Source organism: Nilaparvata lugens, chromosome 4, assembly GCF_014356525.2.
Source record: "Nilaparvata lugens isolate BPH chromosome 4, ASM1435652v1, whole genome shotgun sequence".
NCBI classification, from domain to species: domain Eukaryota; kingdom Metazoa; phylum Arthropoda; class Insecta; order Hemiptera; family Delphacidae; genus Nilaparvata; species Nilaparvata lugens.
This window is the reverse complement of record NC_052507.1, coordinates 20,095,880-20,123,226: the sequence shown is the minus strand read 5'-3', so window position 1 is coordinate 20,123,226 and position 27,347 is coordinate 20,095,880. Positions and strand designations below refer to the sequence as shown.

General features: G+C 32.8%; 1 protein-coding gene across 2 annotated transcripts; it reads right to left on the bottom strand.

Moving 5' to 3' along the window:
• Nucleotides 1–309: 309 nt before the first annotated feature.
• On the bottom strand, nt 310–26,585 carry LOC111047685 (pH-sensitive chloride channel 2). 2 transcript variants are annotated; one of them, XM_039426892.1, is made up of 9 exons: nt 26,201–26,585; nt 17,284–17,476; nt 12,543–12,760; nt 4,953–5,035; nt 4,162–4,359; nt 3,323–3,478; nt 2,515–2,692; nt 1,303–1,456; nt 310–643 (listed from the first exon to the last, which is right to left on the bottom strand). In XM_039426892.1, exons 1-9 carry the CDS (start codon nt 26,581–26,583, stop codon nt 395–397), a joined length of 1,812 nt encoding a protein of 603 aa, XP_039282826.1. In that variant the 5' UTR covers nt 26,584–26,585; the 3' UTR covers nt 310–394. The 2 variants fall into 2 exon arrangements, with proteins under 2 accessions (XP_039282826.1, XP_022189190.1); XM_022333498.2 differs by having other exon boundaries at nt 2,515–2,680; nt 26,201–26,554.
• Between the last annotated feature and the right edge of the window lie 762 nt (nt 26,586–27,347).

The window sequence follows — 27,347 nt, the reverse complement described above, 5'->3', positions numbered from 1 at the left end:
TGGAACGTGAGTGTGGATGTTGGACTAAAAATTCACTATACCATTCATTGACAAAAAAACTAATGGGACATAATTATAGAGTCTACTTGTTTTATCCAATAAGTTATAAATCGAAACTTTGCATTATTTCGATAATGCATGCATTCATAGGCCTATAGCTAATTTATCATGAATTTTTATTTTTCATAGCGTCGCAAAAATAATCAATTGGTTTGATGATATGATTCCTAAGGAGTAAGTTATTATGATTTTAATCACAATATTATTGATAATAAGAAATTCATAAGGGTCCATGCACTTAGAAATAAATTTAACAAGTATTAGAATAATTTATTTGAAAGTATATAGATCTAATATTTTTAATGTACAGTATAAAAATGCAGTAAGATGATATTCAGAGCCACACAAATGTCCAGTAGAATAGATTGAATAGCAAGAAAGAGAGGGGAAAGGCAAAGCGACTTCTTCTGTCAATCCACTGAGCTATTTCTTGAGGAGTCATTGTAAAAAACCCTTTTGAAGGCTGATTATTATTATTTTGTGGAACTTGTAGTATTATGTTATCAACATCCGATCTCTCAAATGGGAATGGATTCTTATTGATGGAATCAATAGAGTTCACTGTCAGCTCACTATTGTTTTTCTGGAATGAAGAAAGAAAAATGTCATGGTATTAAGTAAAATAACACAAGATATTATTTATAAGATAATTTGATTTACATTCATTCCAATTCATCAACAAAAGTAGGCTACCAGTAACTATATTTACAGTTTTCTAAAGTCACATAAACCTCTTCCAAGTGGGAATTATCACTATATTATTATATATACTCATTTATAAACAAGATGACTGTTTGAGAATGAAATGGTTGTCACTTTCATTATTTTATCTTTAAAGATAATATGTAACTATTATAAAATTCTAATGAGCATTAAAAAAGTGACAATGTGAAAGGAATAATAATTTTTTTTCATTATCTGAAATATCATAATCGTCAGCATGACCTATTGATATACTCTACCACCACTGATATATATAATAATAATGTGACAATGTGAAAGGAATAATAATTTTTTTTCATTATCTGAAATATCATAATCGTCAGCATGACCTATTGATATACTCTACCACCACTGATGATTATATATTATAATAAAATTTTGATCAATAATACCGTAAGGGTATAGGAGCAAGTAGCCATATCTGTAGTGATTCATTATGTTGTATTTCAGCAATAAATACTATGAGGAAGGCAAATAGATGCATATCAATGGCAAACTCTGTAAATAATGAAAACTCACATTTATAGTGAAATCGGAGGTGAATCTGGATTCATTGATGGATGATAGGGAGTTGCAGCGGTCAATTGAGTTCAACTCCTTTCTTTTCAGTTGTGGAGTGAGCGTTGATTTCAGAATATACTTACTGCTCACTTTTTTCAGCTCAACATTTTTTCTGTAAAAATTTAGTAAATTTGAGATTGTAATTTTTAGTTACACAAAATATTCTTGAATTGAATTTATTCTTTCAAGCATGGGAGAAAGAGTCTAATAAATCATACTTCCATTATTACATGCTCTAACGTCATACAGTACCGTCATATCAATAAAAACAATATAAAAACTTTTAGTGCCCTTTATTATCAAAAACTTGAAAATGACCTATGGTCGAAACTAGTCGTTAAAATATTTTTAATAATAAAGGGTTCTACAATTTTTTATATAGTTTTTATTAATTTGTACAAAAGTAGCCCATATAAGTGGAGTGTTTTAACACATTCTATTTCTGAAGTTCTACGCCACGCTAGAATTATGTCTTCGGAAGATGTAGCCGTCCTATCTCCGAATCCAAGCTAGGAATTTTCCAGTTCACATCAGCGTGGTGTAGTTTTCAATATTGGGTGATAGGAGGGCTACGCCTTCTGGAGACGTATTTCTTGCGTAGCGAAGCTAGGTGTGTAAACCTTTATTATTATTGTTTAGTATGCAAGAGAAAAATATATTCTCATGAAAAAAGTAGTTAGTATCCATGAACTGCAATTAACCCTCATATTGGGATGATAATATGGTAAACTAAAACTAAAAAAATATTTCAAACGATAATTGGAGAATTGTATTAGAATTTGCATTAGTTATTCATTATTATTTATTCATTCAGCGTATGGCAGACACACAACACATTTTTATAAAAGCTCTTGAGATGCTTTTGAGACTAAAGCTCTTGGCACTCTTTGTCTATATACACTATATTTCCAATATTTGTTTGAGATCTTGAGTAGTGTTTGATCAGTATAACATATGTTTGTATGAACGCCATTATTTGCTAGTCCGTTTAGTGTTGACCAATGTGCACCATTTGGAGGTGAACTAGCGTTACACATATTTGCATTATTATACTGATTGATAGAAAAATTTTGAGTTTGGAGGAATTCCGTTGTTGAATAAAAACATTGATCAGATGAGTTGCTAGTAGTGATAGTAGCAGAAGTAATAAATAAAGTAGTTTCCACAAACCTTCTTCTCCAAATAGTGTTGACAAATGCAAACTCCACCAGAGAGCCAAAAATGAATGCCGTACATACAATGAACCAAATTTCCGTTGCCTTGATGTAGGAGACCTTTGGTAGAGAACTGCCAATATTCCTTGATAGGGTGATGAATGTAAGCATTGTGCTTGTTCCTGTCGAAAGAACTAATTAAATTAGTATATCCTGTGTATACAATTTAGTAATAATGTTCTTAGGTACATATTTTTTGTGTGTTAGTACATTTTTTACTATGAATGTAATTGCCATTTATAAAATATTATAATAATTGAATGGAAGTAACAAAAAATAGGAACACTCATGCTTATTAGCCTCACTTAATTCAATTTTATTTTTACAAATATTCATATGTGATAAATTAAATGATAGTCATCATTATTGACACTCTTGACAATTCAATGATACGGTAGGCCTACTGTACCCCGCCGGTATATGCTAAAACTCTACGAATAAGAATAATAGACAATAATATTTTTTGGCAATGATATACGATTTATAATATAAAATTCATATAATTTAACAGCTTATCCTGATGTAATTCAGTATTCTAAAAAGACTTTTGCAAAACTAATTACAGTCACACCAAAAGTTAATCTGGAGCAATTCTCATGTGGTTTATATCAATAATACGTTCAGCAACCCTAAAGCCCTATGTGTTTCTTCAGTCCTTAAGTTTCTCAAGAAACTTATGCTGAGTGACCTTCTTGTTGTAAATTTATCAGTTAAGCTCTCAGCTTTGCAGTTTTCAGTTTGCTTGGTATGTTTTGCAAACTTACCAAGAGTTGTTCTTCCTGGAACAGCGTTCGGGTCCAACCAGAAGGACACCCATGAGACCACCACCAGCAGAATACTCGGCATGAAATAATCCATGATGTAGTGACCAACCTCTCTTTTCAATTGGAAGTGAACTGTCAATGAGCTGTAGTTGCCAGCTATAAAAAGTCTGATGTTTCATTCTCGATAGCGTAATACACAAAAATAACCAGAATAAAAATACAAAGTTGTACTACTACATGAATGTAACAAAGGAATGGACGTGAAAGGTTATTCTATTGTTTTTAAGATTTGAGTGAGTTTCAAAATGAGAAAAGTACATGGAGCGGAATCAACATTTATTTAAACAATAAAAAATATAATATAAAAGCCAATTCTTTCACATAGGTAGCCCAAGTACAATATTATGTAATCGCTATAGCTAATTCTCCAGAAATGAGGTCATGAACTGAAAATTACCTACATTGACCGCCAATTATTGGCGAATTGACAAAATTATTTTCATGTATTTATGATCATAAAAAATTGGAGTTGAGTGAATATTAGAAAAATGTCAATAAATCAGAGAATTTCTCATTTCAAATTTAGAAAAAATATTTACGTTTTTGAAAAATTAAATTTGATACTTATATTATACTATTTTCCATTTTCATCCATGATTTTTATGATTGTTCATTAAATAATCAGCATTCTATGATTCGTATTTTTTCTTCATTACTGTCCTCCTCCAAAAACTCGATCATTCACCCTCCATAATACATAGTAAACGCATGAACTAAGCATATTATATAGAGGTTCTACTGTAAAATTATATAAATAAATTAAACAGGAATACACTCACAAAATTTTCCATGATACTGGAATGATGAGAAAAGATCATCACTTTTGTCATCCAAGCTCTCAGGTGGGGAGTAGACCACCTCGCTTGAATTTGTCCAGTAGTTGACTAGACTGTACTCTGTTAGCTGCAAACGCCTGTTCACTGTCACTGGAGATAGGCCTTCCCAATTCAATGTTAACTGACTAGTGTTGTAGGCCCCTTCAAAACAATACGCGTACGATTAATGTGATGTGAGATTAACATTGCAATATAAATTCTTACTCTATTAATTTCATTCCCTTTCTAGTAACTTATGAAGCCTGCTTGTGCTTCATGGAGGAGCTTCTTGATATGTGAACAGTTTAAATCTTGAAGCCAAATTTCCAATTTTTCATATTAAAATGCGATTTTATGGATAGGCTTGATTATTGATAGAAGACTGGATCTTCTGAACCTAACAAATGAAATTTCAATTCAAAGTTCACTTCGTTCTAGGACTATATATTCTGCTATAGTACTGCCTTCTAGTAGGCTACTACTATTGCTTGTATTCAAGAAAATAAAATTGAAAATATTTATGACAACGATGCTTGTCGCCATACGAATATTAAGAATATAATATAAATAAGTTACTGTACATGGTCTCCAATGCCATAAAAATGACGTTTCAGAGTGATATTTGACTTTATTAAACTCAAGGGCATCAACCCAGAAAAGCTATATTATTCTTCATAAGTGAAAAGACGCCTCCCCAAATATCAATTAGAATTGTATTGAATTTCGACTACATGAGGACATAATTTTATACTTACAACTTTCTAGAACAAGTGGACAGATTTGTGAATCGAATGGGAATTTTTGTAGATTCATCAGACAAAGTAGAGTCACTTTCATTCTGAAAAACAAAAATTAATGTAAAATATAAGAGATTAAGTGAATGAAGAATAAATGTTTGTCCAACGGCGAATAAATTATAAATTATCATGCTCAACCGTATCGAAAATGATTTCCACCACATTCCTTTGAAAATATCATAGTTGCCCTGTTATTGAGCTCCTTGAAACTACTATAGAAATAATGTTAATCACATACAATAATTATTACCTTCCCTTATTTTTGTTTTCTTTTCTTTGTTATCTTAGATACGACTAGTTGCGGCCAATCACGTCATATTATATTAAGTGTCAACATAGAAATTCCAAGTAGACATTTTGAAATGAACGAAAAAAATATTCTAGTAAACTGAAAAATTTCAATGTTCTAATTTTGAATATTCTACAACCATCGACTCTTGAGTAATGCATATAGTAGCAGAGCAAACTGTATTTATATTGTGTGATAGTAGGTATATAGTCCACGTATTTAAGAATCAACTACCGTAGGTCTTATTGGTTTCTGTTGATCGGGCACTCAAATCACAATATTGAGGACACCGTTTCAAAAATATAATACCTAATAATGAATGAAATTTTTGAACTGTTAATTTATCTCATGATAAATTAAGAAGCAGATAGGCTACTCCTGCTATTTCCTCGAGAAGGTATGCCTGTTGCATGATGTGTATCTCTTAACAAGAATCCTTTATTGTGTTTCTAGTTTTTTTCATATACACATTTCCGAATAGAAACCATAATTACATGTTATAATAATCCAATATACTCACCGCCCTCACAATCTGCCACATATCTCCTACTTCTTAAGGCTACTACTTTTCAAAAATATTGATGAATGATTGTTTAATTGTTCATTTGCTAGACTTGACCTTAAGCAATCAAGACATAATAGTAGTGAGGTTTTGACAGAGTTATCAATAGACGGATAAACTTTTTGATGGAGAATTTATTATTGTAAATGTTTGTTGCATTGTTCCATGATGTCACCGAGGCAGGGTTAACAAATTACTGGATAAATGGTTTATTTAAATCGAGATATATATAAAAATTTAAAATAACATTTTCAAAATAAAGTTTTATTGAGAACAGATGTAGAATGTGAATTCTAAACTTATAAGTTATAATTTTTTTGATGACGTGTCTGTGGAGATCGATATTGAACAGGGCGTTGGCTTCGTGACTTTCAACTTTGCTTTTCCTGTTCTGCTCTTCTTCTAAAAACATGGCTGGCTGTTGTGTGTGTAATTTTGTGCTCTGAATTATTGTCTGTTTAAGTGAATTTATTAATGTTTTAAATTGAGTTTTAAACAGTTTATAGTGTTCTATCTTGTGGATAATTTGTTTTTTTCTGTAGTAAAGCCAATAGCCACTGTGTTTCAACTGTAAACTAGATAAGTATTTTAGTTCGTAGTTACTTGAAATAATTAGGCTTAATAGATATTTTCTCTTTCTGTATTTTGTGTAAATTCATCTGAAGATTATAAGTTATTTTGCTCTGAAAACTGGATTTCTCATTCATAGGCAATAGATCCATTCACAATTTATCAAGAATCTATTTCATTGGAGCCGACAACTATCCTTAGGTTGATAGGTGTTAAATGCTATTCAAACCTTTTAAGGAAAAATTGGTAGCACGGCAAATGTTACCCCTGTTGTGGGACCGAATTACAAAATAAATATGTCCCAAATGGTACACCATGAAATCCCTGGTTATAGAAATTATTAGTAGATAGATATCTTGATAGGTTATGAATGGTTTGTTGCTGAGTGGGAAATCGGTTCAAGAGAGATCAAGTTTTAATGAATCAGTGCATATTACAAAATGGCAAACATTAAAAATGATCTGAATCTTATAGCATTCTTAACACAAAAGTTTGATGAGCAAAATGCTAAATTTGATAAGCAAAATGCTAAGTTAGACCAAATGTTTAAAAATCAGAATGCTAGGTTTGATGATATGAAGCAAGAATGTACTAGCATAAGACTAGAGCAGGTTAGTATAAACCTTCTATTGAAAAATGCAAATGAAACATTGAAAGATAGTCATGAAGATGAAAACAAATTGAAGCAGGATGATAGTAGTGTTAAGTTACAAGATCAACTCATTCAAGTTTCTGACAATGTAGGCCTAGTTACTGTTGTTGAAAAAGTCAACCATAGTGAGACAGTAGAATTGAGTAAAGAAGTAAATAGGGAGTTGTCTTCACTGAAAGTCAACTATCATGAAAGTAATATTGCTACATTGAAGGTTAGGAAAACTATAAGTAAAGTGAATGTTTACATGAGACAGGTTTCTGTGGAGGTTAGGAACAATGTAAACAAAATGAATGTTGCTTTGAGTCAAGTTGATGAGTTCAACTTTCAACTGAGAATTGAAAAAGTGTATGTTATGCATTCTCAAGTAAACATGACTAACTTTTGCAAGCAAAATGGCTTTGTTGAAACAAATGAACCTATGAATAAAATCATGCTATTGAAGAAAACAAAACGCAAAGTCTCCATTGATGTGTTAGTATTCAAAGGTTGTTTCAAGTTGCTTACTTACAAGATGATAACTGTGAATCACATGATGGAAGGGTATTCCCCAACACACAATGATTAGGAATCCTGTGTTATGCCGGGATTCAGAATAGCATAATCGCTACACAGTGTATGGTAAGAGTCCATAATTGTGTCTTTTTTCTTTCCTGTAGCCTATTTTCTTGGCCCTTAATCTTTTCAATTTTCGATTCTTTCCTGTCTTTGTGTAATGTTCAGTAAAATTCTTCTATGATGCATATCTTAACCAATCTTGTCCATAGTCATTTAAATTTGTATTTTTCTGAAATAATTTTGGAAGTTAAAATAGTAGCTTATTTTCCTAATCTTTAAATTGTTGATAAAACTTAACTTTTCTAAAATCTATCCATTGTAGTGTAAAGAATTGTGTGCTTGTGATATATTTTTTCATCATGTATCACTTATTTTGAAATGTGTGTTGTTTTAGGGAACTTATTACCCATTATTAATCTTTCTCTTCTTTATATTGTTTTAGGGAATTTATTTACCCTGTTTTCTTTTACTCTTGTTTGTATTTTTTAGAGAATTTATTTACCCATATTTCATCTTGATCGTCTTTGTATTATAATCTTGAAATGTTTATACTTATTATACAGTCTTTAAATTTTAAATTATTTTAAAAATAATTGGTTTAATTTAAAACGCTTTGTTATATTATTAATTGAAATAAGTGTTTTGTAATTGATTTTTTTTTTTAATTTTAAAACTGTTTGTTCTATAAATTCTGATATGATTGATTATCGTTTGAAATGGATGCTGGAGTGTATGTAGAATTTTTAGTGGGGTTGTTGATTAGAATTTTGCTGGTATGTGATTGTTTTTGAGATGGAAACCCATTATTGCCTAAAGAAGGAATAACAGAGGTTATGACTTAGAGAGGCAGTAATGAGATAATATTTTTGTGTTGATTACTTATGTTGATTGCCATAGATGCAAAAATAATGATTAATAATGTTGATTGCCATAGATGCAAAATGATGATTAATTATGAATATTGTTTGCCTTTGAAGCAAAATATTATTGATGTTTTGAATGGTTTCTTGTTTAATGTTTGATAGTAAAGTTTTGTCATGAAATGTAGTTTGTGTTTAGAACATTGAAGAGTCGAAATAAACTATAGTATCCAACAAACGATGATTAACAATATTAAATAATTTGCTTTTTATACAAATTTTGAACAAAATTAAAACTAAATAATTTTGAAACCCTGAATGATAAATCATAAATGTGAAATGAACATGCTATAAATGAAATGTTATATTAATGATAATGAAATGCAGATATATTATGAAATGATTGTGAATAGAAGACCAATTGTCTGAAATTATTGAAATATGTATTGAAATTATTTTTTTGTTGTGATAATCTGATGTTTTTTCTACAATTTTGATAATGATACAGGGTGTTATGAAATTATATTTCTATTTTGAAGAATGGATTAAAATTTGATATTTGAACAGTGAATAGATGAAAATGAATGATTTTTTTTTTAAATTTATCATTGATATGTCCATATTTCACAATTTATGTATTGCTGACTGTATAATAAGATGTTAACAAATTTCAATTTCATAGATACTTAAAATAATTTTCATGTGTATTAGATTGTATTGATAGCCTAATCAAGTTTTTCTTTTTAGTTTATAAGCATTTTAAGATAACAGGTACAGCACAGACATTAACATTGAAATAGTTATCATGTGAATCTCGAAATCAGTAACAAGTGAACGCCATGAAGAGTGTTGAGAACATTTGGGTGATTTTCAAACTAGTGTGACATAACTACGCCAATATCTACGCCTAAATCTACGCTGCGGCCTACACCAATAAATACGCCAATGTCAACACCAATAACTACGCCAAAATCAACGCCGATGCCTGTGCCAATGCCAATAGCTATGCCGATGCCTGCGCCGAAGCCAATATCTGCGCCAATGCTGATGCCAAAATCTGTGCCAATGCTGATGCCTACACTAATACCTACAACAAAATCAACACTAATAACTACGCCAAAATGCCAAAATCAACGCCGATGCCTGTGCTGATATCAATGCCTGCGCCAATGCCAATAGCTACGTCAATGCCTGCGCCAATGCCAAAATCTGCGCCAATGCTGCACCAATGCCAATAGCTACGCCAATGCCTGCGCCAATGCTGATGCCAACACCAAAATCAACGCCGATGCCTGTGCCAATGCCAATAGCTACGCCAATGCCAAAATCTGCGCCAATGCTAATGCCAATGCCTGCGCCAATGCCAATGCCTGCGCCAATGCCAATATCAACGCCGATGCCAAAGCCGACACCAAAGCATACGCCAATAGCAATGCCAATGCTTATTGCTGACTCTGTATCTCAAACTTCAACACTACTGCATTACCTGGAGGTAATTGCCATCCATGTTCACATTCACAACTTTGAATTCAGAAGAACAGTCACAGTATCATGAAAGAATTGATTCAAAAAATCCTCTCCTAAATTATTCCTGTATGCAGAACTCTAAACCTTAAAGCTGAAAATATCAAAAACCAAACCTTACCTAAATTAATCCTCACCTAAATTAATCCTGTATGCAGCGTCTATCTCTTTTCCAAAAAACGAATTACATTGTCATTTCAAGCCTGAAATGTACATTGTATAATTACAAATATGATACAAAATTTATGTGACTCTGTATTGAATTTGGAATGCAGCCGTCTACTACAAACATGAAGCAATGCTAACTGAGATGTCACCTGTATCGAGTTTGGAATGCAGCCGTCTACTACAAACATGAAGCAATGCTAACTGAGATGTCACCTGTATCGAGTTTGATATGCATCAGTCGACTACAAGTAGCAGCCCAACACTACGTGCATCCAGATCAGCCCAACACTAAGAGTATTTGGATCAGCCCAACACTAACATCATCACACTGGAGTCACACTTAACTGAAAATCATACTGAGTGCCTTAACGGACTGTTTTCCAAAATGTGCATCAATAAAATCAACCGCGTCAATAGTGAAAGAAATGAACATTTTTTGATTTATTGAAATTTTATGTGAAAATTAAATGTAACAATTCATCATTTCATTTAAAAAAAAATAATAATAATAATAAATTTTTCATTCAACATACTAAATTTTTTTTTATGCAATAAAAATTAAATTTTTCTATCTATTAAATTTATGTGCAATTTCAAAAAACTATTCTTTACATATTAAACTTTCTGTTGAGATATTTTTCTTTAAATTATAAAGCTAAATCAAAAGTAATATTGATATTCTATATTTTGAAATATTGTTTGGAAACATATAACAAACGCTATTGATGAATTTTTATAATAATTTTCAATATTTTTGGATGACATGTATTGTTTTTTTTCTAGAAAAAATTGTTACTGTTCTCAAATTTAAATTTCAACAATTTTCATTGGGGTCAATGTAAATTTTTTCTTTGAATTTTCAAACAGTAAAATTTTTTTATGTCAAGAGGGGGGTATTTGTAATATTACATTTTTCTTCTCACATTGGAATCGAATCTTCAATTCGAGATCTATGGAACTTTATAGTAAATGTCAGAGTTATCAATAGACGGATAAACTTTTTGATGGAGAATTTATTATTGTAAATGTTTGTTGCATTGTTCCATGATGTCACCGAGGCAGGGTTAACAAATTACTGGATAAATGGTTTATTTAAATCGAGATATATATAAAAATTTAAAATAACATTTTCAAAATAAAGTTTTATTGAGAACAGATGTAGAATGTGAATTCTAAACTTATAAGTTATAATTTTTTTGATGACGTGTCTGTGGAGATCGATATTGAACAGGGCGTTGGCTTCGTGACTTTCAACTTTGCTTTTCCTGTTCTGCTCTTCTTCTAAAAACATGGCTGGCTGTTGTGTGTGTAATTTTGTGCTCTGAATTATTGTCTGTTTAAGTGAATTTATTAATGTTTTAAATTGAGTTTTAAACAGTTTATAGTGTTCTATCTTGTGGATAATTTGTTTTTTTCTGTAGTAAAGCCAATAGCCACTGTGTTTCAACTGTAAACTAGATAAGTATTTTAGTTCGTAGTTACTTGAAATAATTAGGCTTAATAGATATTTTCTCTTTCTGTATTTTGTGTAAATTCATCTGAAGATAATAAGTTATTTTGCTCTGAAAACTGGATTTCTCATTCATAGGCAATAGATCCATTCACAATTTATCAAGAATCTATTTCATTGGAGCCGACAACTATCCTTAGGTTGATAGGTGTTAAATGCTATTCAAACCGTTTAAGGAAAAATTGGTAGCACGGCAATCTTAAATGGAACACATCTATACAGAACCAATATCATAATAGATAGAGATATGTGATAGATAGGTCATCGATACATAGGTACGTCCAGTTTATCTGAAATGGACGACATCGATAAAGAACCAATATTATTATAGATACAGATATATTATTGATAGATGATCGATACATGCGTCTGTAGTGAGGTCCACGTTATAATGGCAGTGTTTGATTAGCAATGGTATTGGTATCCTTGTCTATCATTCAACAAAGCGGACAGCGCTATCTCTTTCTCGCTTTGCTCTGTTGTCATAGATCGTCTTTTAACAATGTAGAATTAATAATTAATTAACAAAATCTCAATATTAAACATTCATTATATGAAATTATTTTGAAATATAATTTCTTGCTTAATAAAATACAATTGATTATTTTAAACGAGAATGAACAGTTAATATTACATCAATAAACCTGTATCAGCTACCGTCTATAGAAGGCATTGATAAGACAGAGGATCGGCAACGTTGTTCTTCTATCTTTCTTCACTGCCATGATAACGTGGACCTCACTGTAGTTGAAATGGATACACAACCAATATATATAATCGATACAGTTATAATGTAATAGGTAGATCATCGATAGAGATACCATTGTTATGATAGTTATGTGGCGTATTTATTACCGTGTTGAATAGAGCACAGTTCCATCGGGCTGGATTGAGACAAGCACGTCTGGCCTGCTTGACCCCATCACCCTCGACTCGTGCTCGTTGACCAGATAGAGATGCGGAGTCCACACCTTGTCTCGCAGCATGCCTTCGCCCTCAATGGTGTCCTGACCTGAGTGAGCCAGTCTACTGTCCACCCAACGGTATCTGATTACAATGTGAGCTGTGAACTGCTGAACTCCAAAATGACAATATATTTTATTCTCTTTATTGGATACAAGGAATCAATACAGGAAATAGAATAAATGTTATAATATTATTAATAAGTACGATGAAAGTTACCAAGTACCCTTTTTTGTTTCATCAAATCAAAACTATTTTTCAACCCATTTTCAAATGTGAAGGCTCGAAAACTTGATAAATTTTAATGCGTTCAAATAATTTGAGTATAGACTTCTATTTTCTCTCTAAAGTCCTATAGAGAAAAGGGATATGAGTACCACTCATAAATAAATTGGCATAGATATAGACTACGAAAAAATACAATTGCAGATTGAATGGTTATAATTATATTCTTATGATATAATTATATTCTCCATAAGATATATTATAACCATTCAATCTTCAATTGTATTTTTTCGTAGTCTATATCTATGCCAATTTATTTATGAGTGGTAATTGAATGTGATAATTGAAAAACTTCAGTAACTAATAATAAGAGTATACTCTCTTTTAATGGAAGAGTTATGAGAGACTGATAATGGTGTAACAGCTAGCATCTCAAATTGTCTCTATAAACCGGTGGTTTTGTCAATATTAAGTCGTTTCCATAATTTCATGATAATGGAGTTTTCGCTATTATAACGCTCATCTATTCTATATCTATATATATAAAAGCGAAATGGCACTCACTGACTGACTGACTGACTGACTCACTCACTCACTCACTCACTCACTCACTCACTCACTCACTCACTCGCATAACTAAAAATCTACCGGACCAAAAACGTTCAAATTTGGTAGGTATGTTCAGTTGGCCCTTTAGAGGCGCACTAAGAAATCTTTTGGCAATATTTCAAATCTAAGGGTTGTTTTTAAGGGTTTAAAGTTCGTCTTTTAGCATGTATATTCTTCTTCTCCCAATCTCTTAATTATAATTGAAATTTCCATATCATATGTTACTATAGAACTATAATCTACATAGAGTACCTCTTCGAAACAGTTGTAAACTGGCAACTAAATTAATAATTTTGTCAGGTTGGCATTAAGTTGAGTTGACTTTGTTAGGTTGGCACCAAGTTGAAGATTTAAATGCATTTATCGCGGAAAAATTGATTGGGCACTGCTACTTCAATCCTGGGAATATTATATTACTAGCAGTCAGGCTTGCTTTGCTCGCCATATCCGTTTAGCCAGCCGTTTAGTCTGGACCCCCGACTGGATTGTCCTAACATATGATAAAATGCCCAAATGAAAAATGCAGGCGAGCGAAGCGAGCCTGCTGATCTCATTCTTGGACTATCCAGTCGGGGGTCCAGGGAGCGGAGCCCCCTGGCTAGACGGATATGGCGAGCGCAGCGAGCCTGACGGCTAGTCTATCATATTTATGCAATATGTAATAATTATTGTGCTTGATGATGCAAGCTGATTATTATCGAATCCAAATAAATTAATCTGGGCTGATTTCAAATTCATACCGTTGGCCTATATTTAAAAATATTAGGCTATATTGTTCTATCTTCAAACAAAATACTCTAATCATTTTATTTGTTAAAATATTGAATGACGAGTTTACGAACTGTTTTCAAAAAAGAGGAATGAGAAAAATAAAACTTGTGTATGAGAAACAAGCTAATAATTTTTCCAAAAAACCAATGTTGTAGCACATTCTCTCCAAATAATTGTTTTCAAGCCAATTGTGTATCATTCACATCGCCAAATGAGAAAAAAATTGGCTATGAGTAAATTTTTAAAACAGTATAATTAACAACAATGTAAGAATTTCAAAGCTAAATGCCGAATAAAATTGTCGGATGAATGATGCATATATGAGAAGCTTAATTCCAAAAGGTACTAAATCCATTTTTTTCTCAAATTCACTTTTTGGCCTTTCTAAATACTTTGTTATCGTTTCCATCGATTTCTGCAGTTTGTTTTATGCCAAAACATACTTTAACACATAGAAATTGATGTTGAAAATTCAGTTTCATGGCATAATGTACTATATCCCTGAACTGATCAGTTACAAAAGGTACTATATCCTTCATAGTTTCAAAAGATACTATATCCAATGCTTCTTGTTTACCAGCTGTATTGAATCATTCCAAAACGTACTATATCCCATCTGTTCATGTTTTGATATCAACAGACCTTCCTTGAGAAAATAAGAATTCATTATTAAATATTAATTGGATGAAAAATACTAAGTTCTTCATAAAACTCGCAGCAAATGTTTTTATAAGCATTTGAACCTACGACCCAGGGACATCATAACAATAGTGTTTGATCTTATGCAAAACCAAACACTACCAAAAACTCAGATAACTGAAGCCTACTATTCCCGGCAGTTATGATATTATACGTTTGGAATCATTATTCATGACTTGGAGGCATCACTAAAAAAGAAAATGTTCATTTCTATAGTTGGTTGGAGAGTGAATATGGAAGAGGTAGTAATCAGATAGTCTCCTGTCTATCTCATTCTTTGAATAGGGTTTTACCCATCATTGTTGAAGCACCTCTCAATAGACATATTAAAACTTTGCATGTGTTTTGTGACTCTTGCACGGGCCAAAATAAAAACTATGCTATGCTTTTCATGCTTACAAAATATTGTTCAAAGCAAGGAATCAACTTGGAGTGGGTGTTTCCGGTTCGAGGCCATTCCTATTTACCCGCTGATAGAGCATTTGGGTTGGCTGAGAAACAACTGAGGAAGAAACTACAAATCATTGATCCTGAAGACTACAATGAAATACTATCATCAGTGGGAACTCTACATGCATCAAATACAGTATTAATTTAAAATTGGAATGAAGCTGTCAAACCATTCCTGAAGGTTAATAAGGGTTTCAATATCACTGATGCTAAAGTGATTACATTTGACCATACTACTCCAAGATTGATAACAGTGCGGCAGTTTTACATGGAAGGAACAGGTACTCAAAACAATATTTCCAAAAAGAATAGAAATGTTTCAAACATTGTGCTACCATTACGACGAGTCAAGAAAGCCAATCACATGGCACCTCCAAAAAAAGAAGATGTGCGAAACCTTTTACAGAAGATTGGAAGTAACTGGGAAGAGCATCCATTCCACAAAGAGTGTTTAAGTGAAGAAGCTGTAACTGTAAATGAAAACAATGATTTCTACTATGAAGACCTATTTTAATAGGCTTATTATTCAGACATGCATTTTCATCAAGATTTGAGACTTTTGCACTTCTCAAAAAGGTACAGCAGCTGTTTCAAGTACCTATTCAGAAATATACTGAACTTTATTAATTAATCTTAACATTTTAAAACTACTTCAGACTTTTGAATGGCATATTTCATGACTTTTAATAAAACAAGAATACTATATTTGCTCTCATATCATTCTACAATTCCATAACATACTATATCCAATCCATTCATTCCCAAAATGTACTATATCCATCAATTGAGGCAAAATGTACTATATCCATGACTCCTGTAATTTTTGAAATATTTTGGGAAAAGTTGCAATAATTGGATCAACATAAATTTATTACCAAAAAAATACATAAAAAATACTGATTGCATTGAAATTGGAAATAAATCAAATGATACGTGAAATAATAAATGAGATGTTTTTCTCTGTTTGTGAAAAATTTCCCAAAGTGGATATAGTACCTTTTGGAACTAGGCTTCTCATATATCAAGGCTTAATTATCAACAACATATGACGTTTTCATTGACATGTTTGTTTCTCGCGAAAAACAAATTGCTAAATACTAATCCACCTCAGGCATTGACAAGAAATAACAAATAATCTACATTTCAAAATTGTTGGCAGATTAATTTATTCCAACAGCATACTAATGAACTGCAAAATTCTTTTGGCGGTTATTATTGTAGGCCAAACCTCTACTATTTGCCAATCTTCTGTCTTTGTAGCCTACCTTTTTGTGTAAAAGAATGCAATCAGTTTTTTAATTGGATCTTGGAAATATTCACTCATAGTAGCCTGTCATTCAAAATTCAGCTCAGAGTATAAGGAGAGATACGATTTAAAAAGAGAGATACGATTTACATGTGGGGGGGGGGGAGATAATGCAGATCATCAAATCTGAATTTGAAAAAGTATCTCGTATTCTTCATTTGTTCTCATTCATATTATTCAAATAAATAAATGAATTTCACATTTTAAAATAAATTTGCGAGTTGATTCGTATGAAAATAAAATCAATTGAAGAATTGCTGAGCTTGTGAAATTGATAATTGGCTATTGTAATGAGACGCAGCTTCTCAACAAACACCAGTGAGCATAGAATGTAGGTATGCCTATTACATTCTACAACATTCTGTATTACAGAATTTAACAACAATGTATTACTACAGAATGTATTACATTCTATACTCACTGACAAACACAGATTAAATTCAAGGTTTGTTGAAGTTTGCTTGAAGGTAGGTATCATATTCAATATAGAAATGGAGATAAAAGCAAATTTGGAAATAACTGCGATAAATAGTACATTATTTTATCCTAATTCATCTATTCATGATCGCTTACCAGGTTTTGATCTTCAATGGAGCCGAGAAAATAAACATAAATTCGGCATGACACATGCGTGATGTCCATATCTGTACCATTGATAGTTTGAGAATTTGGCCTGAGGAACTTGTCATACCGACATTTGTCTGTCAACCACAGTAGCATGTCAGTCTGAGTGCAATTCACACATTTGTCCGGGCAGCTTGAAACTCTGCAATGGTAATTTAACGATTTGAACAGCTAAAATCACATAATCATTCAAATTCATTCATTTTCTATGAAACTATAAAACATCGTGTAACATAATCAAAATTGTAAAGAAATAAAATTACACTTATCCGATAACATTCGTCAGTTTCAGGGAAGACCAGTGTCCAGAGTCCTTCCCAAGCTGGATCAAAAACTCAAAAGCTCTAGCTTAAGCTTATAATCAATCTTGAGTGTGAAAAGCAATGAATATCTGATGGATTATCTACGAATTATAAATCCATGAAGTGTTTTTGTGGAGTGGTATAGCTCTCGATCTGGCTAGTATATGGTTTTTCTTCAAATCATCTTCAATATTGAGAAATCCAACTGGAACGTTTGTATTTGACCGTCGTCATTCTGTCCATAGAAAATAAGACATGGACCGCAGAACTTAGAATACCTGTCTACTCTCTGTGGACAGGAATCTCGTCTTGGTTGGACACCTCTATCTCTCTTTGGGTGTCTCATTTACGTAATCTGTTTCTTCAATCTTATGGTGCGTGGTGCGTACAGAATTAAGCGCCAAGAACACGCGCATTTTTGCTTGTCATTAGCTGATTATATCTGTATCTTATTGTTTCTGTAGAAATACAAATATAATAAGCATAGCGTCGGCTAATAAAAGGCGAAATGCACGTTTCCATGACGCTCAAGTCTGTAAGCACCTTCACATGTCATTTTTGTACATGACGTGGACAAAGAAAGATTGACCCAGCTATGGGTTCTAGTAGAAAATGTCGGAAGTAGGATTAGAATTTAGGTTGGAGAATGAAGAGATGATAGATGAATGAATTAATGTTGGAGAATGAAGATACGATAGAAGAATGAAGACAGAAAGTGGAATGCAAAGATAGAAAACATAAAGCCGATAGTAGAATTACAGACAAACTTATATCTATATTATAACAAGTATTTTTCTCTATGGTGGAATCAAAAGCGGGATAGGCAGACCAGAATAAGAGCGCAGAAGAGATGAGGTGACTAGAGAATGCGAGACGTGATTGTCCAGTCAGTGGATTATTGTCAAAGAAGGAGCTTGACCGCACCTAAGTGCCGTGTGCGGCGGGTCGCTTTCAATTAACGAGGGCGGTGCGTCACCACACACAACGACAACAGCCGATACTGGTTCATTGCCAATTTGATTGTGCAACTGGTACGGCGAATGTGCACTGCGAACTGGCTGCTGCTGCTGCTGCTGCTGACCATAATCCTAATCTGACAACACATCGCGAATGAATCCACCAACCATTCTCCTCTATCAATCTTTATTTACATTGTATCTCTCAGTTGCTAAACAGGAATGCTCGTGCCCTTTTCGCTTTGCGTAGACCAAGTCACACAAGGGAGGCGAGTTCTGTATTTGCGGTTCGACACTGTACCTCGAGCAACCTTGGACCACGGGAACGCCTTTTTTCTCAAGTGATGACTCGATTATATTTCTCCGAGTTCATTACTCGTGAATATATATTCACTATAATGAACGATTTTATCTAGCGAACTCATTCGCAGAAATCTCGCGAAATCACTCTCCAGTACGTAAATGATGAGCTTTAAAAGCATCATTACATCTCATCGCTGTGAATATTTGGATTGGATGAATTTTGTGTGATTGAGAATAATTCTACAAAACAGAAATAAGTGTTACATTTGACCAATATGGGTGAAAGTAGTAAATCAATACAATACATGTTTAGTCTGCCTAGAGGGAAGTATGCTCTACTATTGAATGTTATTCTACTATTCTAATGCTTGAGAATAGACATATTCAATTCATTGACAGAAATAAATATGTTGTAAGACAAGCTTCTCAACTTATCTATCTTAAAGTAGGCTAATTTAGAGTGATATCTATTTTCATCCTGAGAAATAATCTCGAAACACTTTCTGACTCTCCAATAGTTGACAATGAGGGAGTGGAGGGGACAGGGAGACAATGCAGATGTCAATGCAATGTCACCGAATCTAGATTTAATGCTATTACGAGTGATGTGTAGCTCTGTAGTTAGTGAGCAAATTCTTGAAAACTACTGAGAAGGTGGCGCTGCAAGCCTTTGGAATAGAGTATAGAACATTCTATACTCTCTAAAACAAAAATTCAGCATTAATCTATCCTTATATAATAGTCTGTATTTCAAACTTCATGCTTCTCAAGAATTTAAACTACTTCTACTTTGCTTTCTACAATATATATTGCTCCAAATATTAGGTCACTGTGAATCAACTAAGGAGCTCGAAAGATGAACAATGCAAAATGCAGTGTTTAGTTTGCGGTGTGAATAAGTCTAGGAGTTTGGTCTTAAGGATGATATTCATACAAACTGTTAATGGAGATCATTTTTCAAAGTAGGCCTAACAATGATTGAACAATTACTTCAAACAGCTTTTTTTAAACATTATTCTACTCGAAACGCATTTATTTGTTGAGTAGAGCAGCATACAAACAGCATACATGTTCAGTAGAGCAGAATCTTACACAGACGGTGTAAAGGGATAAGAAAGAAGCAAATAAAATAAAGAAAGAGCGATTCAGATTAAGTTCATTGTCGAGCATTCTAGAACATGCCGAAATTGAATAACAAAATATTGTTGGAAAGAAACATAGTATGTTGAATACACCAGATATTATCTGATAGGTCAAATACTAAAAAATAGAAGTCATAACAAATAAGGAGCACTCTCAAAGTCAACTGAATTCATCCGAATAAATCGAAGTCATTCAAGTGGATAACTTGAAACTGCTCAACCAAATTGTAAAGATTTGATACAGATTTCCACATACCCAGAACAAGACAAAGTATTTTAACCGTCCATCTATGGTCATGTCGTAGTATTCTTGGAGTGTAATTTCTTATAAGATATTATGTTATAACTTTATAAGATATCTCGAATGTATCTCATTTCAAAATTTCTTTTCTTCAATGCATTTTGAATTTTAATGTTTCAGTATTGGTAGATGCATATGAACACAGTGCGAATACGGCGCTAGAATATGCAACAAGTGAAACTCAGCGTGAAATACAATGAATACACAATGACCCCCGGCAATCTCTGTAGTGAGATTCACTTCATACTGTCAGCACTATTCACAGCTGACCAGCTTTTCCATTGAAATATCTTTTTAATTGCATATTGATAATTTTACAATGACATCAATACTTCACAGAAGACATTTGCATTTCAAGATTGTCAAGTTTGAACATCAGGCTATGAATATAGTAGTCGTAACCTTATCTGTTACAATATTTCCTATCGATCATTTTCCTGTAAATGCCAATAATACATTTTGGTTCTCGAACTCATTCTAGTCAATAATGCTTGATAAAAATACCCTACTATTTTTTCTGTTTATTTCTGATTCTGAATGTGTAGCATCATATCATTGATACCATAGTACTTTTTTACGAGAATAAACATTGGTCTTGTAGACCGCATTCAATATAAACCGACCAACTCTCGAGAATCTCCTGATATCGTCGAATAAAAGTCTAGAACAAAGCATAGTCCTTGTCTACGCCTCAACTGATTTATATCGCATTATTAGTTCCGGTAATTACAATGAACACAAAGAGTGGAAAAGAGTTCAGTTTAAAGATGTTCAAGAGAGGCTGAAAACAAGGTCATTTTCGCAAAGGTAGTATAAATTCTTAAAATGAAACTGATTATCAATTTGCTTTAGACGCTAGAGAAAAATAGTATTATAAATCATTGTCTAGAGTATTTTTTACTACCTTAATAAATTATTTCAACTTGACTAGGTGGCAAATAAATATCAGGTGCCTAATAATACTAGGTGACTATTATCTTAATCAAATACATTATCACGATGTGACTCCCTCTTGTTTTTATAGTGGATTCAGTAGAAGAATTTCATGTCAAAAGTGTAACACACTTTGTAATACGGTACACTTGAATATCTACATTTATTCAAGAACATTGTGTCTTTTTCATCAACATTAATTTTATTTTCGAAACGGACTTCTTATTAACAATAATAGTTATAATGTTATTCACATGCTGAAGTGAACAAATCTTATTATAAAAATTTGAATTAAAAATGTCAAAGAAAACGAAATACACTGATCAGAACCTGAATGCCTCATTAATACTGTCCGGAAAATATTGATGAACTTCCTTAATCCTGTTCATTAATGTGCTACTTTTAGAAGACAGTTGAAACTTGAAATAATACGGTCGTTTTTTGCATGACAAGATCTTGATTACAAAATAGCTTACTGAGAGAGTTCAATAATATTCAGACTAACACTCAGATAAGTTAAGTTTCAATGGATTGAAAATTACTGTGTTGACATGCGCTATTGTTGAAGTATGCGTTGCCGTTACAGGTAGCATAATGCTCTGAATAGAAAATAGAAAACTAGGTACTTGAAACGCGGCCTAGTTATTAGTTTTCAATGCAGCGACGCTCTGAGTAGAAAGAAGTCAGTTAGTACAGGAAGGAAGATATTTCACTAGATTATAGCAGTGGAACTAATCGAAAACAATAGAACGTCGATGAATGAATTGCAGTTGATTTGCTCCACCTGAACGAGTGTTAGTCAACTTTGACTAGATTATGCATGCAAAAGTAATTGTTTATGTCTGCTTCTTTTTTTCGAGTGTGGTCCTATTTGAGTATATGAAAACTTGGGATAGTTTATAACATAATTATGGCAATATTTTTGTGATAGTACTTATTGAACCAATTAGGAAAAATAATAGAAGCTGAGTAGGCCACTCAATCAATTTTGTTCTCATTTATCAAGGTGAGATCCAATCTTTCAATTGATGTGGAGTGAGGTGTAACGATTAATAATAGCTATCTTACAGTTTCCTATCTTCATGAATCTCAGATTTGTTTTATCGTCCTACTTCTACTTAGAAAAATATGCTAAGAGTATAATGATTGAGTTTATCATGAAAATGAATGAACGAAAGGAGCTACGAAAAAAGTTGTGCTAATATAAATTAAATTTTCCATAAGTGATTTCCATATTGAAGGATGATTATAACAATCTATTCTAAAGGTATAGGCCTATTGTAGTTTAGTAAGATGACCACAATCTATTTAGAGGCTGTGTAAGAGAGAGATTGACCTAAACAAAATACTTTACCTAGATTATCAATTGATAAAGTATAGGTTTAGCTATTGAAACACAAAAAATGCATGAGTTGTTTACATTTATTTTTGAGTTTTGTTATTACATGATGAATTTTGAGAAATTCTTCGTACATATCTTTGCAATATAAATCCCTCAAATTGGCAAATCTCCTAATTCTTCCTGTTGTTTAAATTGAATTCGATATCTCAAAGGAATTGATGTCTCATTAATCTTGATGTCAAGATAAATTCAAGAACAATAAATTCAAATAGATGAAACCCCGAAATTTTCTACTAGGCACCCAACTTTCATAAGAATTGTGCAATAGGAAAATTTCTCTCAAGAATTTCATTTGGCATTGAATAATGTTGAATTTGGTTGACAATGACGTGCTTCATGCAATTTTGAAATCGTGAGTAGAATAATAATTAACCATTAATTGGAGAAATTCGCAAATGATTATCCATTTAGATTCATTACTATGAATTAATTCGTCTAATGAGCAGATAAGATGTGGAAGGTTACTCTCAATAGAGAATATGAGACAGCCTCAATAAATTTATAGCTGTGAAGCTTTCTTGCATTGCAAAAACCATCTCTAATTTTACATCCAGAACTAGAACTACGATCAAACGCTGTATTGTTTTCTGTACACATCCTAACAATGAAAACATCTCAAAAAATCCCTTCCCTTCAAAAAATCTAATCTCTCTTCATCTCTTTAAATCTCTATTCATTGATAGTTTATAACTTATTAACAGTTAGTCCTCTTGGAGGATCAAGTAGAATGGATGGTTGAATTTATATTAATAATCTTGACCAGCTCTCGGTACTTTGATTGGGATGGTGACCGCTTGTTGCTTACTTCCTGGTTGTTTAGAACTCAATCATCATTAAATTCATTATTCCCCAATATCTATGCGCAAATGTAGGGCCTATGTGTACAACATCTTCAGCAAAACCAAAACAAAACCACACAGATTGAAATAAAACAATTACCTGTAGCCTACTGGAGCAGGCCTACCTATTTATAGATTATAGATTCAGAGTTTCGAAATCTGAGCTTATTTGAACTCATTTAGGATTCGACTCCACTTGAAACCGAAAAGGAATATGATAGGCTATTTCATAACATCCATTATTAGCGTACTCTATTGAAAATCTCAAGTGCAGCAATCAAAATCAATTAGTCATTTTCACTATTTATCGGCCGAAGACCCATCAACTATCAACTCGGCATATTCGAGAATTGCGAGAGAGACTTTATCAACGATCAAGTATCAACCTATCATAAACTATCATTTAGGCATATTTGAGACTTGCGGGAGAGACTTCTATTCGGATTTATGGCCTAGCCACATGAGGCGTGTTTCAGAGTCAGCAGGGCAGGAAGCTATCTGATTGGCTGATTGGGTTGGCGATCGGGAATCAGATGATAATCAGCAAATCGGAGAGCTTCCTACTCTGCAGACTCGTCTGATAAAAGCCTCATGTAGCTTGGCCGTTAGAATGAAGACTTCAATAAGCAATTCGGTAATTCTTCAAAATTATATTTCTAATATGTGAATATTTCCTATTTTAGTTATATTAATGTGGTGGAACATTTCTTCTATGTTTAGTTTTGAAGCATCTAAATTTGAAAATCTACTTTGTGAAAATACTTGTATGACAATTTTGTGTATTGAAGAACTACGAGAAACCGATTTCGGTCTATGTATTATCTAAATTTGGTAGAGGAATAGCACAAGGTTACCTTATGTTTCCTCTCCCTATCATTTTGATAATATACTTATTGTATAAATGAATAAAAAATGAAAAAACAGCATTTTCATTGACTCTATGGATATCGAATACTAAATTTGTGCTAAAACGATTAGTAGGAGAATATAGATAGTCAAAAAAAGATTATTGTTGAAATCGAATACATCATAAAATGGTGAACTAAAAGATAGAAGAAAAGATAGCATGAACAAATCAGACCTGAGACGTTTTGTATGTTGGAAGAATTTGAATTGACTGAAATCAACTTTCTGCAATAAAATCCGTAGATGAGAACAATAACTACTACTTATTCTGTGCTCTTAATTGCTAAGTAGTGAGTAATCACAATGATAGTTCTATTACACACCGATAGCTGGTAGAGTACGAATACATACTAGGCTTTTGGCCTGTAATAAGTCACGTTTTTATGACTTTTCAGATTTCAATCAGAATTGAAAGTAGAAATTCTATATCAAAACTATAAGAAGCTACTTGATTGTACCTCTAAAAGAAATAATAATCTTCAAGAGAATCTGTTCTTATAATTATTGAAATACGTATTTTGGGTTAAACGAAACTCTGGGTTGAACGAAAAGTTAAAACTCTGAATAGAAATTTCAAATAATGAGTAAACGAAATCTACGCTGTAGATATTTCATTCAGTATATTATGAATATTGATGAATTATACGGTAATGGAAAAGATTTGGCTCATGGACGTGCAGTATTGGTTCATTGTATATGTGTATTGTTTATATTGGCTCACTTATATTCAACTCATTGAATCCTACTTTCCAACTAAATATTATTGAGCAAGGAGATTTCTTACTAGCATACAGACTGTCTGTGTCCAGTTGAAAAAACAAAGTCTCCATTGAAACAATCCAACAAAATATATAGAATAAGTGCGAAGAAGATTTCCTTGTTGACCAGAATTATTGGATGTTTTAGAAAAAATTGTTTGTACATATCTCATTAAAATGCATATCTTCTCAACTCAAAAGAGTCCTGATGGGCAGAAGAGCAGTTTTTCGAAGCAACAATCATATAGTTCACAATCAATTATATCTGGAATCGGTTACCTCGAATTCATTCTGTTAGGAAAAAGTAGTATGTATAGTTTAATCTGTCGTTAAAAAATTTTCCGGAAAAACTTGTGAGCCCCGTCGTGAGATCGAATGTACATTTTAATCTGACACATCGTTGAGAAACCCTTTATACTATTCAAACGTTTGAAAGGAGTGTGACACACTCATTCTCTCTCACTGTCAAAAAACACAGCCAAATCAAGGGGCCTTCTCCTTCTTCTTTGATTTTATTCCATATCGTCTTTATCCCATTCAAATGGGTCAGTATTCCTTCCTCGCAATCTACTTCTCCACAACAACCCGCTAGTGCTTTTTCTCTCCTCACACCGTGTCAGCCAATTTCTCTTATTCAACGCAACAGGGTTATTAATATCATCTTCTTTACTTAACTTTAAACAATAGCCCAGTGCACAGGTAGCGCGGCCCGTCTCCTTCCTTTTATCCAATTAAAATTTTCTTAAAAAGCTCTAGAATAGTATTTCTTGTCAAAATTCAATAATTTAATAATATTTTTGTTAATTCATGATTTAAAAGTCAACGATGGAATATCATCGCGACCTACTGAGTATGAGTATTATCTGTATTTTCCTGTTAAACTACAATAAAACTGTAGAGTCATCAAGTCAATCAATGTTCCTTATATAAGATCATAAAGCACAGAATTATGAATAATAAATAGTTTAATAGATTTGGAAAAGTATGATAAATAGAACAAAATTGAAATGTATCGGTTACTCACGTCGTTGACAAGGCATTCACGTTGTCATAAAAAATTAAAACACACATTGCAACAAAGATCATTGCTGGCAGTCTCATTTTGTCGAAAATCAATTTGGCACTTTGAATGATCAACTTCCAATAACACACAGAAATAATTAATTTATCCCAGCGCACGCTGAATACTAGCGATGCTGAATTGTAGTAAAGTAGCGCAGTCTTGGCAGACCAGCAGGGAGTGAAAACTGATAAGCTCCTTCCCTGTCCATATTGTAAACGTTTCTTTCTGTCTCCGAGAAAGGTAGTCACCAGATAATATCCAGATTGTGTACCGTACCACCACCTCTCACTACTTGCTCCCTCTCCACTCTCCCGCTCATCAGCTGCTCTCAAACACTGCACCATTGATGTGTACTTAGCAGCAGCTACGCTCCGGCTTCTACAAATAACCGATGAAAAAGCACACCGAATAATAGAGCACTTTATGTCAACAGAAGAACGAATCAGATAGTCAAGGTGTAATAATTTTTCTCAGCTTGAGTTGAGAATGACTAACTTGTCGGTTGATAAAAAGGACAATGATCAGAATGACATCGAAGTTTGATTGTTTTGGAACGGATGTGCTGAATAATGAAACTCATGCGTTTCCAAAGAAATCATATTAACAATATGGAAATTTGCTGTGATAACTGGGAATGATTATGATCGAGATTGAGATGATAGGCTGCTCTACGAAGAATGTATGATCTTATACCAAAAAACATAATTTTTACTCGGTACTTTAATGAGTAAAACCACTCAATCAGGTATGATAGATATGAGCGCAGAGTGATGAACAATGAGGTTTTTCCTTATTTTATAAGGAACACCTGAACTCAATTCGTTCATCAGTCTCTGATTCACCAATCTGCCACTGGAAGGCACGAACATATCAGCATTATGCACATTTCATAGCTTTACCGATAATTTTGAAAGAGCACCATTAGTTAATGATTCACAGATTCCAATCAGATTCATATATTCCAGTCAAATACACAGACTGACGGGAGAAGCTAGTTTGCAGCTCCTTATAAAAAACCGCATTGATATTTACCTTACTAAGACAAGTATTATGATCACAAAATTACGTTTGATAAAGAGAAATTTTCCAGTGAGTTTTATATTCAGTT

Bases quoted from the DNA above. Each gene is read 5' to 3' on its own strand.
- LOC111047685 (XM_039426892.1), bottom strand. From the start codon at position 26,583: ATGGTGCAGTGTTTGAGAGCAGCTGATGAGCGGGAGAGTGGAGAGGGA. The intron at 17,477-26,200 runs GTGAGTAACCGA...TTACCATTGCAG, and splicing joins GTGAATGCCTTGTCAACGAC to AGTTTCAAGCTGCCCGGACA. The intron at 1,457-2,514 runs GTTTGTGGAAAC...AAATTTTTACAG, and splicing joins AACACTATTTGGAGAAGAAG to AAAAAATGTTGAGCTGAAAA.